The sequence below is a fragment of the Paralichthys olivaceus genome, chromosome 2 (assembly GCF_024713975.1).
Source record: "Paralichthys olivaceus isolate ysfri-2021 chromosome 2, ASM2471397v2, whole genome shotgun sequence".
Classification (NCBI taxonomy): Eukaryota; Metazoa; Chordata; class Actinopteri; order Pleuronectiformes; family Paralichthyidae; genus Paralichthys; species Paralichthys olivaceus.
The window spans coordinates 1,635,159-1,651,062 of NC_091094.1; the positions used below are offsets into that span (position 1 = coordinate 1,635,159).

The 15,904-nt window shown below is 41.4% G+C and overlaps 2 protein-coding genes across 14 annotated transcripts in view; one reads left to right on the forward strand and one right to left on the reverse strand.

Annotated features, from left to right (window-relative positions):
- LOC109641660 (dedicator of cytokinesis protein 3) overlaps positions 1 to 5,996 on the forward strand; it is a 105,223-nt gene extending 99,227 nt beyond the window's left edge. For 9 of the 10 annotated variants that reach the window (XM_069531177.1, XM_069531183.1, XM_069531188.1 and 6 more), the window contains 4 exons: positions 100 to 187; positions 593 to 712; positions 1,765 to 1,850; positions 3,073 to 5,996. In XM_069531177.1, coding sequence (XP_069387278.1) covers positions 100 to 187; positions 593 to 712; positions 1,765 to 1,850; positions 3,073 to 3,717 — 939 coding nt within the window. In that variant the 3' untranslated portion in view covers positions 3,718 to 5,996. The remainder of the gene's footprint in view (positions 1 to 99; positions 188 to 592; positions 713 to 1,764; positions 1,851 to 3,072) is intronic. The other variant, XM_069531224.1, reaches the window with a different exon arrangement.
- A 494-nt stretch (positions 5,997 to 6,490) lies between these two features.
- On the reverse strand, positions 6,491 to 15,203 carry LOC138411362 (butyrophilin subfamily 2 member A1-like). 4 transcript variants are annotated; one of them, XM_069531306.1, is made up of 8 exons: positions 14,922 to 15,196; positions 13,832 to 14,146; positions 10,410 to 10,445; positions 9,048 to 9,323; positions 8,808 to 8,933; positions 8,187 to 8,234; positions 7,682 to 7,732; positions 6,491 to 7,173 (listed from the first exon to the last, which is right to left on the reverse strand). In XM_069531306.1, the coding sequence occupies exons 1-8, from the start codon at positions 15,001 to 15,003 to the stop codon at positions 7,136 to 7,138; spliced, it is 972 nt and encodes a 323-aa protein (XP_069387407.1). In that variant the 5' UTR covers positions 15,004 to 15,196; the 3' UTR covers positions 6,491 to 7,135. The 4 variants fall into 4 exon arrangements, with proteins under 4 accessions (XP_069387407.1, XP_069387417.1, XP_069387428.1 ...); XM_069531316.1 differs by lacking the exon at positions 10,410 to 10,445 and having other exon boundaries at positions 14,922 to 15,203; XM_069531327.1 differs by lacking the exon at positions 7,682 to 7,732 and having other exon boundaries at positions 14,922 to 15,190.
- Positions 15,204 to 15,904: the final 701 nt, after the last annotated feature.

Here is a 15,904-nt window from a genome sequence, read left to right on the forward strand (position 1 = left end):
CATAGTCGTCATGAGTCTGGAGAACAAATGTTTGTAGACACAAACTTAATTCTGGTTCTCTCTCTCTCTCTCTCTCTCTCTCTCTCTCTCTCTCTTCAGCCAGCCAACTTCCAGCGGGCGTTGTTCCATCAGGTGATCGGTCCGTGTAAACCCTGCAGCGACCCCAACCTCTCCGTGGCTGAGAAAGGTAGAAGAGCTCAAGCTCTCACACGGACGAGCACGAGATTCTATTCAAAAGAAGAATCATGTATTCATTCTTTCTCTCTTTCTTCTACACCTCTTTGTTCTCTCCTCTTCCTCTCTCCCTTGTTTTTGTCTTATCCTTTCATCTCTTCTTCATTCATTGTAACTTCCCCTCTTCCCCTCTCTCCTCCACTCTTCTTTCCTCTCCTCTTCCTCTCTCCCTTGTTTCTGTCTCATCTCTTCTTCATTTATTGTAACCTCCCCTCGTCTCCTCTCCTCCACTCTTCTTTCCTCTCCTCTCTCCTCTCCTCTCTCCCTTGTTTTTGTCTTATCCTTTCATCTCTTCTTCATTCATTGCAACCTCCTCTCCTCTCTCCTCCCTCCTCCCCTCCCCTCCTCTCTCCCCCAGTCCTCACCACCCCCAGTAGTTGGAGTTTGGACAGTGGCACCAGAGACGCTCTCCCCTTCCTCTCTGCCCACGTTGGCAGTGTCATGGCGCCTCCTGTTCCCCCGAGAAACCTGCCTCACGGTATGATACTACTGTGTGTGTGTGTGTGTGTGTGTGTGTGTGTGTGTGTGTGTGTGTGAGTGTGTGAGTGTGTGTGTGTCTCATCATCTTAAAGCAGCAGCTTGATTAAAGTGAGTCTGATGTTTGACCGTCACAATCAGCTCCAGTTGAAGAGTGAAGCTGATCTGAGATCAGTTCAAAACACCGAGAAGTTATTAACAACCAGAGTTTATCTCCGATGTTCAGCAGGAAACTTTAAAACCAGAACTCTGAACAAAGTTTGGTGGATGTTTTACAGCAGCAGCTCTTCTGGTTCAGGAAGCAGAGGATCATGGGTAATATCCAGCATTCAGATGTGTTTCCGCTCAGTGGGAGGAGTCAGAGCTCAACTCACTGACGTTGTTTTGTCTTCACATGAAAACCTCGACATCGCTCAGATATAAAGATGGACGACATGCACCAAACTATAACTCAAAGTTAAATAAAAGTTTGTCAGAGATGTTTCAGCTCGTTCTTGGTTTGAATCAGTTATTTGATGATATAAAAACAGGCGGAGACGTCGTGATTGACAGCTGACACTGACTCCTGATTGGTTGAGTGCTTCTGTTTGGACTTTGATTCCTGGGCTGCGTCCTGCGATCACTACGACGCCGACTCGTTGACCTGAGATATTTTAGCTTCTCTGGAGAAGGAAGTGGAGACGTGTCGTCCATCTTTGTTCACAGTCTTTGCTCCACGTCTCTGGCTGCGATTTGATCCTTTAACGTTTCTGTTGTTCTTTTTTTTTTTTAAAAGCTGAAAATAAAAAACAAACTGGATTTTTCAGGATTTCAGAGGCTTTTTAGACCCCCCCCCCACACACACACACACACACACACACACACTCCTCCACCGCTGCTCTGCTCCGACTCTTCCTCTTTAGTCCTCCTGCTGCAGACTTCTTCCTCCCTCCCTCTCTCTCTCTCTCTCTCTTTCTCCTCACACCCTTCTCCAGCCTCCTCCTCTTCCTCTCTGGTCTGAGGTGTGTGAGTGTGCCTCTCTCTCAGTCAGTCCTGCTGTGTCCCCCCCTGTAGGGCAACACCTGTCGATGCACTTTGACGCTTTCCACCACCAGGTCAGCGACCTCCCTCCAGCTCTCCCCGCGCGCTCCTTAAGAAAGGTACCCTCCTCCTCCTCCTCTTCCTCACTCCTGCTGTCGGTCTGGATGCTTGTCTGTCTGTCCATGTGTCCGTCTGCACTCCCAGACAAAAGTGCATTTCCACGTGTGTGTGTTTCTTTGTGTCCACTTTTGTGCCAGGATTGGGAAACTTCTCCGTACAAGGAGCCCGGTCGTCGTTTCCTTCTGCTGCTGCACAAAGACGTTTGATTGAAAATCAAACCGTCCTGTGAAAGACTGAGCAACATTCATTCCCTGATCTCAGATGAGAGATAATGTGTCGTCTTGTTCCTGTGTGTCAGAAAAGCAGAAGCAGGAAGTGCCAGGGTTCAGATAAATAAACAGAAGAGCTCTTACCTCTGCCAAGGCCCAACAGTCTGAAGTGTAACCTGATCTCACACACTCACAGATTAGAGTTCTCTAAACATAAGCTTTCATCCTGAGCCACGAACTATTCAAGAGAAAATGTTGAATCATGTCCTCACGTCTCACAATGTTTACAAAAGTGAAAGAAAATCTGATATGCAGCTAAAGTGACAAAAATGAAATCTCATCCTTCCACCAAGTTCCATGGGAATCTGTCCTGTAGACTTTAATCCTGAAAAACAAACGCAGAGGAACGTCCTTGGCAGAGGTCATCAGAGGTCATCAGAGGTCATCAGAGGTCATTGGTGAAAGAAATCTCCCTTCACTCCTTTTCTTTATGTCCTTTTTCCACTTGTGTTTAGTTTTGAACTTTCGTGTCCTCATCCTTAACTTTAATTTTAATCCTTAAACACAACAAAAAATATTTGACTCGTTCACTTCTTGTTCTTCTTCGCTACAGAAACAAGGTTTATTCTAATGTGTTGAACAGTTTATTTATTTCTGTGACTAACTCAACGTTGAGATCTCTGTGTGAGCCGAGACAGATTCAACACTGTGTTCTGTGTTTGAGTTCAGATTCAGACCAAATTTAAACTTTGTTATTTAGAAAAAACTTCAACTACACTATGAGTCGGTGTGAAATCCGTCCACATGTTATTCTGTTTTCAAATTTGATTTAAAGTGACTGTGTGTGTCTGTGGAGAATCTCAGTCATCAGGTCCCGGAACATCCAAGTGCTAAGAACAGGTCGACTGGACTTGATGGAGTTTCTTGAAGTCGAGCTGTTTTTAGCACCTGGAGGTGACTGTGTACTTCCATCATGCACCGACCATCCCTGACTGTGTCTCTCTCTCTCCAGTCTCCCCTGCACCCTATACCTGCCTCGCCCACCAGTCCACAGTCCATCCTGGATGGCAGTAACTCCACCCTATCAGGCAGCGCCAGTTCTGGAGTCTCCTCCCTCAGTGAGAGTAACTTCGGTGGCCCCGCCTCCTCCTCCGACACCCCGGCCAGCCGCACAGACACCCTGGAGTCCGCCCCCAGCAGCCAGGCTTGGACCACCGACCAGGAAGACCTCGACTCGCCGTACCAGCCCGTCAGGTACAGCGTCTCCGAGCCCGAGGTCCTGGAGGGAGTGAAACTCCCGCCCTGCCGCAGCCAATCCGCCCCAGGAGGCGTCACCCCGGCCCAGGGTTCCACCTCCACTGGCGCTCCACAACCACCGCAGCAGGACGGGCTGCCGCACCCCCAACACCACTACTACCACCACTTCCACCCACACTACATCCCCCACCACCCGCCTCTCTACCAGCTCCACGAGCCTCCTCCGGCCCTGCCGCCCAAGCCCTACCTCAGAGAGGGGTGCATCCCGGAAGAAGACGCCCAGTCTGCCCCGCCTCCTGCACCACGGCCCATGCCACGCAAGATCTCCCAGCCCATCATCGCTGCAACCAAGGACGAGCAAGCTAAAGTGGCGTGGGAGCACGGCATCAGCGAGGAGTGAGACGTCGACCGAAGATTTGAGGAAACTTGCAGAACAAACGGAATAGAAACTATTTTCAGAGAGAAAGAAAAGAAGGAGAAAGACGTGAGAGCCAAACTCAAACTGAGACATGAGACAACCTGTCCACACCGTCTCCAGAAACCAGAACAAACACTGAAGCTCCTCAGAAAGTCTGAGAGTCCTTCAACCACACGCCCATCCTCGTGTCATCAAGCTTGATCTGCTCGGATAAATTCATAAATACTCTCGGTCAGACTTTTCGCGATGACGTCATCTATCCATCTCTCTAAAATCTGTGGCACCACAACGGCGTCGTTCAGGTTTTTTACGTGAAACGTTTCAAAGGGATTTTATCAGGTTGAAAGTCGTTGCTCTGGTGACGCTAAGACGAGACGCACTTTAACAACAGAGCATCAAAACATATAAGAATTATAGCCTCTGCGTATTTTTATAAAAGCAAAGATCAGACCAGAGGGTCGGGTGGAAAACATGAAGAAGTCGTAATAATGACGGAACACGAGTTTAACACTTAGTTCTCCCACCTGAACAAGTACAACAAGCCCAACGCCATGTTGAGGCTCGTTTCCTGATACAGTATATTAACGATGGTGATGACGACGTCCTGTCGGAGCTGAGAGGTTTTTATATTTTCCAAATGACGCATCAAAGTGTGTAGATACATGTAAAACAGTATATAAAAGTATATGAATAATAATTTATATCTAATCCTTTAGACTGAAGGTGAAATATGCAAGTTAAATGGCTTCCAGAGTCGTTTAGTAGCTGCTCGACGATGATTCATGACGTGCACTCGCTCAGAAGACTCACACTCAGACGACGGCAGGTTTCAAAGTTGCAGCTCCTGAAAACGTTGCAGCAAAGAGGAAGTGAAGAAATCTTTTCATTGAAGGTCGTGACGTCAGGAAAGGACTTTTTTTTTTAGCTGAAGATGTAAATGTGTGCATCAGGTTGATGACGTTTCTAGAGAATATTGACCATAAGAAATAAACACTTTTTGCCAGTTTTTATGAAACGAATGACATTTTGAATCTAAACAGTTTTTTATGCATGTTTATTCAATGGATGGAGGAACAGAGAGTGAGTGAACACAGAGGTGGAGGAGCGCTGTGCACCGACGTCTTTATCGTTAAACTTTTAACTCACCAGGATATTAAATGGTTTGATAAAGTGTCAGAATACTGTGAAGGATGATGCCTTGTTAGATTTTCTTTTAAAAATGTCAAACTTGTTTCCACCAAGGCCTCAACAGTTCCCTTAAGAAACCACATTTAAATCCACTAGATCCTGATTTGTTTGGGTTCTGCAGCAAATCACAGACTCATAAATGTCAGTCCTCTAAACATCTGGTGGTTTTCATCCAGAGCCGTGAAATATTCTGAGAAATCATGGGAAATATTGACAAAGGCTTTGTCTCATTGTGATCTGCCCCCTGATCCAGATCCGCACCAACATTTAACGGAGTTCTTCTCTGACTCATTCCACATCCTCCCACCGAGTTTCGTCGTAATTCCTTTTTCTAGTTTTTGCGTAATCTTGGTTCCAAACAATCGATCAGGGTGAAAACAAAACCTCCTGGATGGGGGTACATTTCAGGCCTAAAATGAAAATTTCAGCTTCTGCATTGAGGATAAACTATGCAAAGGCCCCTTGGAAGTATTTCAGTGTTTCTGCTGGACTTGTAGAGAGATTTGTTTCAACGTTAATATTTTATAAAAGCAAAGTTTCCTTAATGAACGATGTCACGTGGCTGGATTTTGTCAGTGAGACGCTGTAACCACAGAACACAGTTTTATATTTGTGTGTGAGACTTGACTTCAGCGCAGGGAGGAGGCTGGTTGATGTAGAAAAACACAGAGTATTCATAGCGATCATAAAGGGCAAACGTTGTAAACACGTAGACTGTCGGTGTCTTGTACTTTCTGATGTCAAACTGTTTTTAAACTTAGACAACAGCAAAAGATTCAAGTTCTTTTCTCTGATTCTCGTGATTATTTCAGGGCAGCTGAGGAAGGTTTGTTGTTACTTTGTGTATTTTGCATCAATGACAAATCCAGCTAGTTACTACGATAGCACTCCTTTGTACGACGATGCTGAAGAGTATTTCTTGTATATAAAGTCTTTATTGTGTTAGCATGGTAATGAACTGTGAACGTGTATGATGGTAGATGTAAATACTGGTTTCTTTCCTCCTCACTAACCAAACCTCCGTGTTGTGGACTCATGACTGACCAACATTAAACTGTGTTTTATTGACTCGGCTGCGACTCTGCCCGTCTTCGTTTCACATGTTCAACCACAAACACACTTCAGTCAGGAGACACCTCAAGAGAAAAACTACAAGTACTGCACTGTGGTTGTACCAGTGCACTTTTCTTCTACGTACGTTTCTTAGCCAGAGTCATTTAAGGTCACTGTGACCTTTGACCACCAGAATCTGATCAATGGTCTCATGTGCTGTGTTTATAGTTTTCTAGTCTTGATGACCGTTCAAAGCATTTCACCAGTCAAACGTTTTCTCTGAGAACGGCAAAGCACTCAGAGGCTGGGGTTCAGTATCTTGCTCAAAGACACTTCAGCAGGAATGTGGAAGACTGGGATTGAACCACCAACCTTCTGGTTAGAGGACAACCCACTGTACAGCCACAGCCGCCATCTTTGAGTTGAACTGAACGTTTGCACCATATTCAAAGAAATTCCCTTCAGGCGTTCTTCAGATATCGTGTTCAGAAGAATGGGACGACCCGAAAACAGATTTAAGATTCAATTCATTTATAATAATAATAATAATAATACATTTTATTGATAGGTGCCCTTCAGAGCACAAGGTCACTTTACATGACAGATAAAAAACATAAGATGACATGATATAAACATCTGACAGTCACATTCAGGAATCTTTGTGTTTATATCAAAAATCTGACAAAAGGGCTCCAGTGTAAAAACTTATTTACAAAGAATTTAAAAAGAAAATAGAAAACACTGTTTGTGTACAAACTTTGATCTTATAAAAAGGTGCCTGTAACCTTTCAAATCAATCATTCAATCAAATTTATTTATATAGCACGGTATCACAACAAATCTTTGACCTCCAAGCACCAAGATCTTCTTTGAGTTTAAGTTTGCACCAAATTTGAAGAAATTCCCTCAAGTTCAAGAAAAATAAACATTCTCTGTGAGACCACCGTGACCTTTGACCTTTGACCTTTGACCTTGGGCTATTGAGAAATCTGAGCTCAAACCATCATCATTGCTGTAAATATTTAGACAATTCGAAAATAGAAAAATAAATATATACAAATATTTACAAAATAATCTCCAGAACTGTTTCACAACAGAAGCAACACAACCTCAAGGACAGAGGATCTCATATCTCATTGTTGCATAATTCACAAAGGTGTCATCTCTTCAGACCTGGAGCTTCTTTCTGCTGATGACCTGCAGGAAAGAAAACAGATGCATGTCTAACATCAACCTTTGTTTTGTACAGAAATAATTCCCACACAGACAGATTCTATTTTCTCTGTCATCACAGTGGAGACAGGTTTGTTAGTTTCACAGAGAACTCGCTGCTGAACGCTAACACCGAACACAACTGGTGAAATCACTGCATCACTTTCAACAAGCTTCATCTAAAATGGCCCCTGAGCAGACGGAGGGATGATTCTCACTTTTGAAGATTGGAATGGTGACACTACTCTTACTACAGTTCTCTTTCTCCAGCACTTTAATCTCATTGGTTCTATTTGTTTTATTCTTCTTCTGAGAAAGTTTGAGCAACTTTACACTGATGCCACTTTTTGTTAACATGCGCTGAAAACACAAATCCATTTTATTAATGCTGTGTCGAGTACAATTTAAAACCAGAAGGAAATAAAAACTAGTTTCATTAGAAAGAACAAACTCAACGACATCAAACAAACACAGAACACTTGTTCTACTGTACCGTTCAGTTCAATGGTCTCTTCTGCTTTTGTTGCTCCAGTTTCTTCGTCACCTGAAAGAAGAAGCAAATGTTCATCGTTAAATTTAAACATCAGGTAACTACAGTACAAAGAAATCCACCTGAAAATACACACACAGTATACAACTACACACTGCATTTAACTACACACACAGTATATAACTATATATAAGTACTCACATACTGTATACAACTACACACAGTATATAACTATACACACTGTATATAAGTGTATATAACTACACACACTGTATATAACTATACAAACAGTACACAACTACACACTGTACATAACTACACACACAGTATATAACTACACACACAGTATACAACTAGACACACAGTATATAACTACACACACAGTATATAACTACACACACTGTATATAACTACACACACTGTATATAACTACACACTGTATATAACTACACACACTGTATATAACTCAACGACATCAAACAAACACAGAACACTTGTTCTACTGTACCGTTCAGTTCACTGGTCTCTGCTTTTGTTGCTCCAGTTTCTTCGTCACCTGAAAGAAGAAGCAAATGTTCATCGTTAAATTTAAACATCAGGTAACTGTCACCTCAACTGCTCTGAAACACAAGTTAACAATTCAACACTATGATCACTTTCCAACAGTTCTGCTATTTGGAAAAAACTGAATTAAATATTTAGAGTAAGATTCAAACTAGTTTTCCCTTCATGTGTGTGTGGTTTGTCATTAAAGATATCTGCCGCCCAGTTATATTATTACTATCTTTAATTTCAGTCATGTACAGTTTGATTCTGACGAATCATAATTCAAGCTCATGACAACTGCAACATATTCTGACTAGTTCATCTTGAATTGAGGTGAATTAAAGATATCTTGAACTTGAATTATGACACGTTTTGTTTGTAATACATGATAGTATTGATAATTGAATAGTGTAAATAATACTTGATGAATAGATAAGGTATAAAATAATTGTGAGCTGCATCATTAGATCTGTTCATTCTGTGACTGCTTGAAGAGAATTGTTGTCTTGATAAGAAACAGACTAAAGTATCTGTTGTGTTGATTTTGACACATTTTGTTGATAAAATAAATCTAAAATCTTACCTTTCCTCCTGTTTCTTATGATGATTAGAGTTTCAACACAAATTACAACGAGCAGAGTTATGATTATAGTTATCAAAACTGGGACCACACTGGTAGAATAGCCGGACTTGTCCTCGAGGAGAATGTCTGAAGACAGAAAACAGTCAGAACGTAAATGTAAGCATTACGACATTATGTGTATATTCATATACACACATACATATATACAGTATATGTATAAGTACATGTAAAGTATCTCACCTGGCACAAAGAGATCATCATCAATCACATGGCCGAAGCCGTCCTGCTTGACCACACAGCGGTACATGGTTTTCATCTTGTTCACGGTGGCGAGGAGGACGACGTCATAGAGGTCTCCTCTTTGAGAGACCTGCGGTTCTTCAGCAGGGACGATCTTCCCGTCACTCGTCTCCCACTCGACCTGAGGCTTTGGAAAAGCACCTCGAACAGAACACTGCAGCAGGACCCCGTCTCCTGTGGCATTAAGTATCTTGACATATGGTGGCGGAGCTGCACCTGTAAATACATGAACAATATCTTATAAACCACAGCTACAACAAGAGAAAGGTTATATTATCAAGTTGATGGTTCTGTTACAAAGACCAACAGAAAACCACAAAGTTATTCTTAACTACACATCCTGTCTTTTTATTATTAGCAGTTTATTTTCCTGCACTTCCCTCTGGATCAATCTATCTATCATCTGTCAAGTTTTAACCCCTGCAACACAATGGAACATCACTTTCAATGATTCAATTCTTGTTGAGAATCTTTTTAAAGTTTGACAGTTGAGTGAAGCTGAAACTAAAATGCACAAGGTTTTCTGTGGATCAACTAATCAATTGACAAAACTGATTATTGATTATTTGTTAATAAGACAAAACAAGATATCTGAAGATAATAATAATAACTGCATTTGTATAGCACTGATCCAAACAAAGTTACAAAGAGCTTCACAAGTAAAATAATAAAATCCATGGCTAGAAGAAGAAGAAATTAAAGCTATTTAAAAAAAGCTATTTAATTCAGTCTAGGTTTTTGGGCCACGCAGCAGTTTAACCATCATTTGAGCTCTTTTTTACTTTCATTACAACTGGTTGTTGTAATGAAAGTAATAACTTTGACTGTACGTTGGTGTCATCGAGTGTTTCAGCCTATTAATCACAATAACGTTGAGAGAGGCTAAAGGTAAATCTGACTGGCTACTGGCTTGTAAGGCAGTGCTGTGAAAGCCATGTGGCCCGCTCAGTCGATCAGACGTCATTACCTCTGTGCCTTTTTTATTTATTTGTTTTTAAACTAAATTGAACTAAATACCTACTCTCGACCTTGAAAAACAGATCAGATCAAAGTAAAGGTGATTCTCTGTGATTTGATGATGTCACTGATTCACACACATTAATTGACATGAATCATATTTTGCCACAGTATATAGGGAGAATAGGACTTAGAACCCTGCTCCCTACAACCCAAACAGAACGTGTTTAAAGAACAGAGGAACCTCTCCAGGAACCAGGACCAGACACCAGTCAGACAGACAACGTGAAGCAGCTGAAGTTAAAACCAACATAATAGATCATTTAGAATGACATCATCACTCACCCTTTATTTCTCCTAATCTGTTTTTGAAGGTCTGTTCTGAAAGACACAAAATAAACATTGTATGAATGGTTGATATTTAAATATTTTATATTTACATCAATTTTGTGATTTCTATTATCTTTAAATCTGATCTATCTATCAACCCCCGACCAAAAGAGAGTTAAAACTCTTTCGAAAATCTTAGAACCAGCCTCGTCCACCCAAGCCTGACGTCACATAAACCAATTAATATAGTCATCATTTATCGTCCACCCGCCCCTTACTCTGAATTCCTATCTGAATTCTCTGAATTTTTATCAGAACTAGTCCTTAAAACAGATCAAATCATTATAGCCGGTGATTTCAATATTCATGTAGATGTTGCCAATGACAGCCTTAGTTCAGCATTTAAATCAATAATAGACTCGATTGGTTTCACTCAACATGTGAATCAACCGACCCACTGCCTGAATCACACTCTTGATCTTGTCCTGACATATGGCATTGACATAGAAAATATAACAATATTCCAACAGAACCCGCTTCTGTCTGACCATTTTTTACTTACATTTGAATTCAGAATTGTTAATTACGTCAATTCTGGACGGAAAGTCTATTACAGTCGATGTTTATCCGACAAAACTGTTCACAAATTTAAAGAACTGCTCCCCTCCTCACTTCCCTCTCAGCCATGTCTCAGTACAATACAAGAAGATTATCAAAACCTTACTCCCACACTAGTTGATAACTTTGTAAATAGTACTGCAGCCTCACTAAAAACAGCACTTGAAGCTGTCGCCCCATTCAAAAAGAAGAGAGTAAGTCAGAGGAGATTAGCTCCATGGTATAATTCCCAAACGCGCGTTCTAAAACAGACATCGCGGAAGCTAGAAAGGAAGTGGCGTTCCACCAATCGCCAAGACTTCCACCTAGCCTGGAAGAATAGCCTTATAAATTACAAAAAAGCACTTAGAAATGCCCAAACCTCATATTACTCATTACTAATAGAAGAAAATAGGAACAACCCCAGGTTCCTCTTCAGCACTGTAGCCAGGCTGACAGAAAGTCACACCTCCACTGACCCATCTATTCCTCTAGATCTGAGAAGCAATGACTTCATGAGCTTCTTCGCTAAAAAAATTACAACCATCAGGGATAAAATCCACCACCTCCTCCCAGTGAATAACACGGATTCATTGTCTGGTCCTGAAACCATAGCACCAGATTTATGTCTAAACAAATTTTACTCTATTGATCTTCCTGAACTGACCTCGTTAGTTTCATCATCTAAACCAACTACTTGTCAGCTGGACTCTGTTCCAACTAGACTTTTTAAAGAAGTCCTCCCCCTAATTGACAGTTCCATTTTAGATCAGATTAATATGTCTTTGCTAACTGGCTACGTACCACAGGCTTTTAAGGTAGCCGTTATTAAACCTCTGCTTAAAAAGCCTATGCTTGATCCAGAGGTTTTAGCTAATTATAGACCCATATCCAACCTGCCCTTCATTTCCAAAATCCTAGAAAAAGCCGTTGCTAACCAGCTGTGTGGTTACTTAGATAGTAACGGTTTATTGGAAAAATTTCAGTCAGGATTTAGAACCTATCACAGCACAGAAACAGCACTATTGAAAGTCACTAATGACCTTCTTATGGCATCAGATGATGGACTTGTCTCTGTCCTCGTCTTGTTGGACCTTAGTGCAGCCTTCGACACAATAGATCATAAGATTCTGCTACAGAGATTAGAACAACATATAGGAATTAAAGGAACAGCACTACACTGGTTTAAATCATATTTATCAGATAGATTCCAATTTGTTAATGTTAACAATGACTCCTCCATGCACATGCAAGTTAATCATGGAGTTCCACAAGGTTCTGTCCTTGGACCAATACTGTTCACCTTATATATGCTCCCCTTAGGCAACATTATCAGACAGCACCACATACAATTCCACTGCTATGCAGACGACACCCAATTGTATATTTCCATGAAGCATGATGAATCTAATCGCCTAGTTCAACTTCAGGAATGTCTCAAAGATATCAAGGCGTGGATGACCCAAAATTTTCTACTTTTAAACTCAGACAAAACTGAGGTTGTTGTAATCGGCCCTAAACATCTCAGAGAAACACTGTCTGACCAGATAGTCACTTTGGATGGTGTCAGTCTGGCTTCCAGCTCCACTGTGAGGAACCTTGGAGTGTTGTTCGACCAAGACATGTCATTTGACCCCCATATTAAACTAGTGTCTAGGACGGCTTTCTTCCATCTGCGCAATATTAACAAAATTAGAAACATCCTGTCTAAGCAGGATGCTGAAAAACTAGTCCACGCGTTTGTAACCTCTAGATTAGATTACTGTAACTCTCTATTAGCAGGATGCTCCATGAAGACTGTTAAAAGTCTCCAGTTGGTCCAAAATGCTGCAGCACGAGTGCTGACAGGAACTAGAAGGAGAGATCATATCACTCCTGTCTTAGCTTCCTTACATCGGCTCCCGGTAAAATTTAGAATAGAATTCAAGATCCTGCTCCTCACTTTTAAAGCCCTCAACAATCACGCCCCCTCATATATCAAAGAGCTGATAACACCTTATTATCCAAGTAGATCACTTCGTTCCCAAAACACAGGCTCTCTGGTGGTTCCAAGAGTCTGTAAGAGTAGAGCAGGAGGTAGAACATTTAGCTATCAGGCTCCTCTCCTGTGGAACCAGCTCCCACTCTGGGTTCGGGAGGCAGACACTGTCTCAGCATTTAAAGTAAAACTAAAAACGTTCCTTTTTGATAAAGCCTATAGTTAGGGCTGGATCAGGTCCTGAACCATCCCTTAGTTGTGCTGCTATAGGTTTAGACTGCTGGGGGAACGCCCATCATGCACTGAGCACTTCTTCACTTCCCTCTGTCTCTCTGTCTCTCTGCCCCCCCACACTCACTCATTTATTTATTTATTAGTTTTAACATGTCATCATGTCAAAGTGTCACTTTGTCCTCCCATAGTCCCTCTGGCTCTTCTCTCTATCTCGTTTCAGATAACTCCGGCACCGGGACTACAGGACCACAACGACCACCATCACCATTGTCTGCATTTATCACAAGAACTCAGCAATTCATTAATATATCTAGTCATGTTGTAGATCTATACATTGTTATTGTTATGGTTAGCCTTGATTTTGATGGTGCCAAATTGTTACTGGTCTCTCTCCTCTGGCCGGAGGTAATAAAGAAGCTACATGTTAGTTTGGTTATTGCCATAAAACCAACGTTAGCATCAAAAGCCCTTTACGCTACAGTGACTCACTATTGGAGAGAGATGAAACGCACCAGCCAGGGCTAGCTGGTTAGCTTAAATAGGTAAGTGAACAGCTGCTAATGCAAATGCTGAGTATGTAGCAGAAACGTACACATAGCTCCTTTAGCTGTGTTATGAACGTACTCACCAACAACAAGCTCAATCCTGAATATTTGGCTGGGCTTAAGATGTGGAAAGAAACAGCTGTAGCTCCCACTGTCAGTGGTCTTGGTGTTTTTGATCAGTATGGAGGCGTTGCCGTGTTTCAGCTCTTCAACAAAATGTGAGACTCGTCCTTTAAAATCCTCAGCCTGACCCGAGAGACCGTTCCCATAGTATCCACCGTCACTGAACAGGAACACCTCCTTGTCATCTTTCTTCCAGTCGAACACCGTTCCTTCAATGTTCACCTCGGGGTTCGGAGCACAGGGCAAGATGACGTCATCCCCTTCAGTCACAAACACTTTGACGAAGAGGAAGAAGAAGAAAATGAAGGATGAAAGTTCCACAGAACATCAGTTCATGTTAATGTCACTTCAGCTTTCTACAAGGGAGCAGGTAGAGGTTTCATCTGTGTGTGTGTGTGTGTGTGTGTGTGTGTGTTGTACAGAACCTCCCCTAATATGTGCATGTGTGTGGGTTACATATACAATTACTATTCTTTCAGAATGTGTGTAACTGCGTCAGATTCATTCAATGAAACAAATCAATGAATTGTTGCAGCTCCTCCCATAAGTTCTCTGGAAAACCTTCCGGATCGATCAAAACCGATGAAAAAACTTTACCGGTGTTTATTACTATGTTTATGAGTTCATCTCTGGAGTATGTGGCCAGAGAAGGAGCACAAAAGACACAACGAATAGAGAGCGAAGTACCGAGGCAGCCATCATGTCGACATGAAGATGTATGACCTTTAAATGTGTGATTCTCTTCAAATACACGTTAAACTTATATTTCTTAATAATCTATGGTTTCATTCACTGTATTCAATTATAGAACTAGTCTCATCTCCGTGTTGTTGTTTCCTCAGCATCTGTAGCTTCGTGTGTGTGTGTGTTAGCTTCGCTATCTTCTATTAGCCGTGTAGCATTAGCCTGTTGTGTATCTAACTCACAGACTGTACATAAACAGGTTTCTGACACAGACTGTATATAAACTGTATATTAACTGTATATAAACTGTATATAAACTGTATATTAACTGTATATAAACTGTATATTAACTGTATATAAACTTACCTTGACGGTCTGACAGCACTGATCCAACCTGATCACACATGAACACAGAGACGATCACACAAGTTAACCCGAACACGTCCATCTTTAGATATTAAACGTCCCCGGCTCAGAGTTAGAGAGCGGCTGCTAGCTGCTAACTGCTAACTGCTAGTTGTTTGTAGTGAAATGTGGAAAACTAAGATATAAGAGCGTCGTTTCTCTGACTAGATTGCATCAGCTAACACTAGCTTCACACTGGAGCTCTGTGAAGAGGCGGAGCCATAGGACGGAGCTCTGGGACAGAAACTGACTGAAACTTCCTTTGGTTGGCGGAAGAAACAGGAAACACGAGATGTGTCTAAATTGTCCAGATGATTCTCTCCAGTGATTTGTCACTAATGTCAAAGTAACGCATCGATTAGTTCACGTGTGTTTAACACCTCGTCAGTCTATCGTGGACGTTTAGTTTAAAGGGACGTTGAGCAGTGTAGCGTAACGGTACTATTTTATTGCGCGGAATGATCTCGTGGATGATGAACCTCCCCTGTCATAGAGTTCCTCTCTCACACACACACACACACACACACACACACACATATAAATAAGCTCTCATACAACTTCATCAATTTATTTAGAGCTTTCTTGTGAGAATTAATCATCTCGCCCATCTGTTCAAAACACATCTGTTTTTAAACATCTTTTTGGAATAAACTTTAAAATTCTAAAATGAAATGTGTATCTCTCACGGTTTATAATGTAGCTTCTAAACAGTAAGTACTACATTATATACCACATTATTGTCTAGTATGTTAGGTGAGTCATTTCCACTGATCTGTATTAATATAGTATATTTTGTCCACGTGGAGACGTGACATCAAACTTTGCATTAAAAATAAGATTTATCACTGCTGTGGGCTTTTATTTTGGTTAAGATAGAAGGGACTTCTCTTCTGGTGTTTCTGTTCTGAACATTGTCTTCATAAAATGTTCATGTGTACATTTTG

Excerpts from the sequence above, each read along its gene's own strand:
- LOC138411362 (XM_069531306.1), bottom strand. The coding sequence starts at position 15,003 with ATGGACGTGTTCGGGTTAACTTGTGTGATCGTCTCTGTGTTCATGTGT. Across the intron at positions 8,934-9,047 it reads TGATGATCTCTTTGTGCCAG|ACATTCTCCTCGAGGACAAG; the intron begins GTGAGATACTTT and ends TTCTGTCTTCAG. Across the intron at positions 7,733-8,186 it reads AGAGACCAGTGAACTGAACG|GTGACGAAGAAACTGGAGCA; the intron begins GTACAGTAGAAC and ends TTCTTCTTTCAG.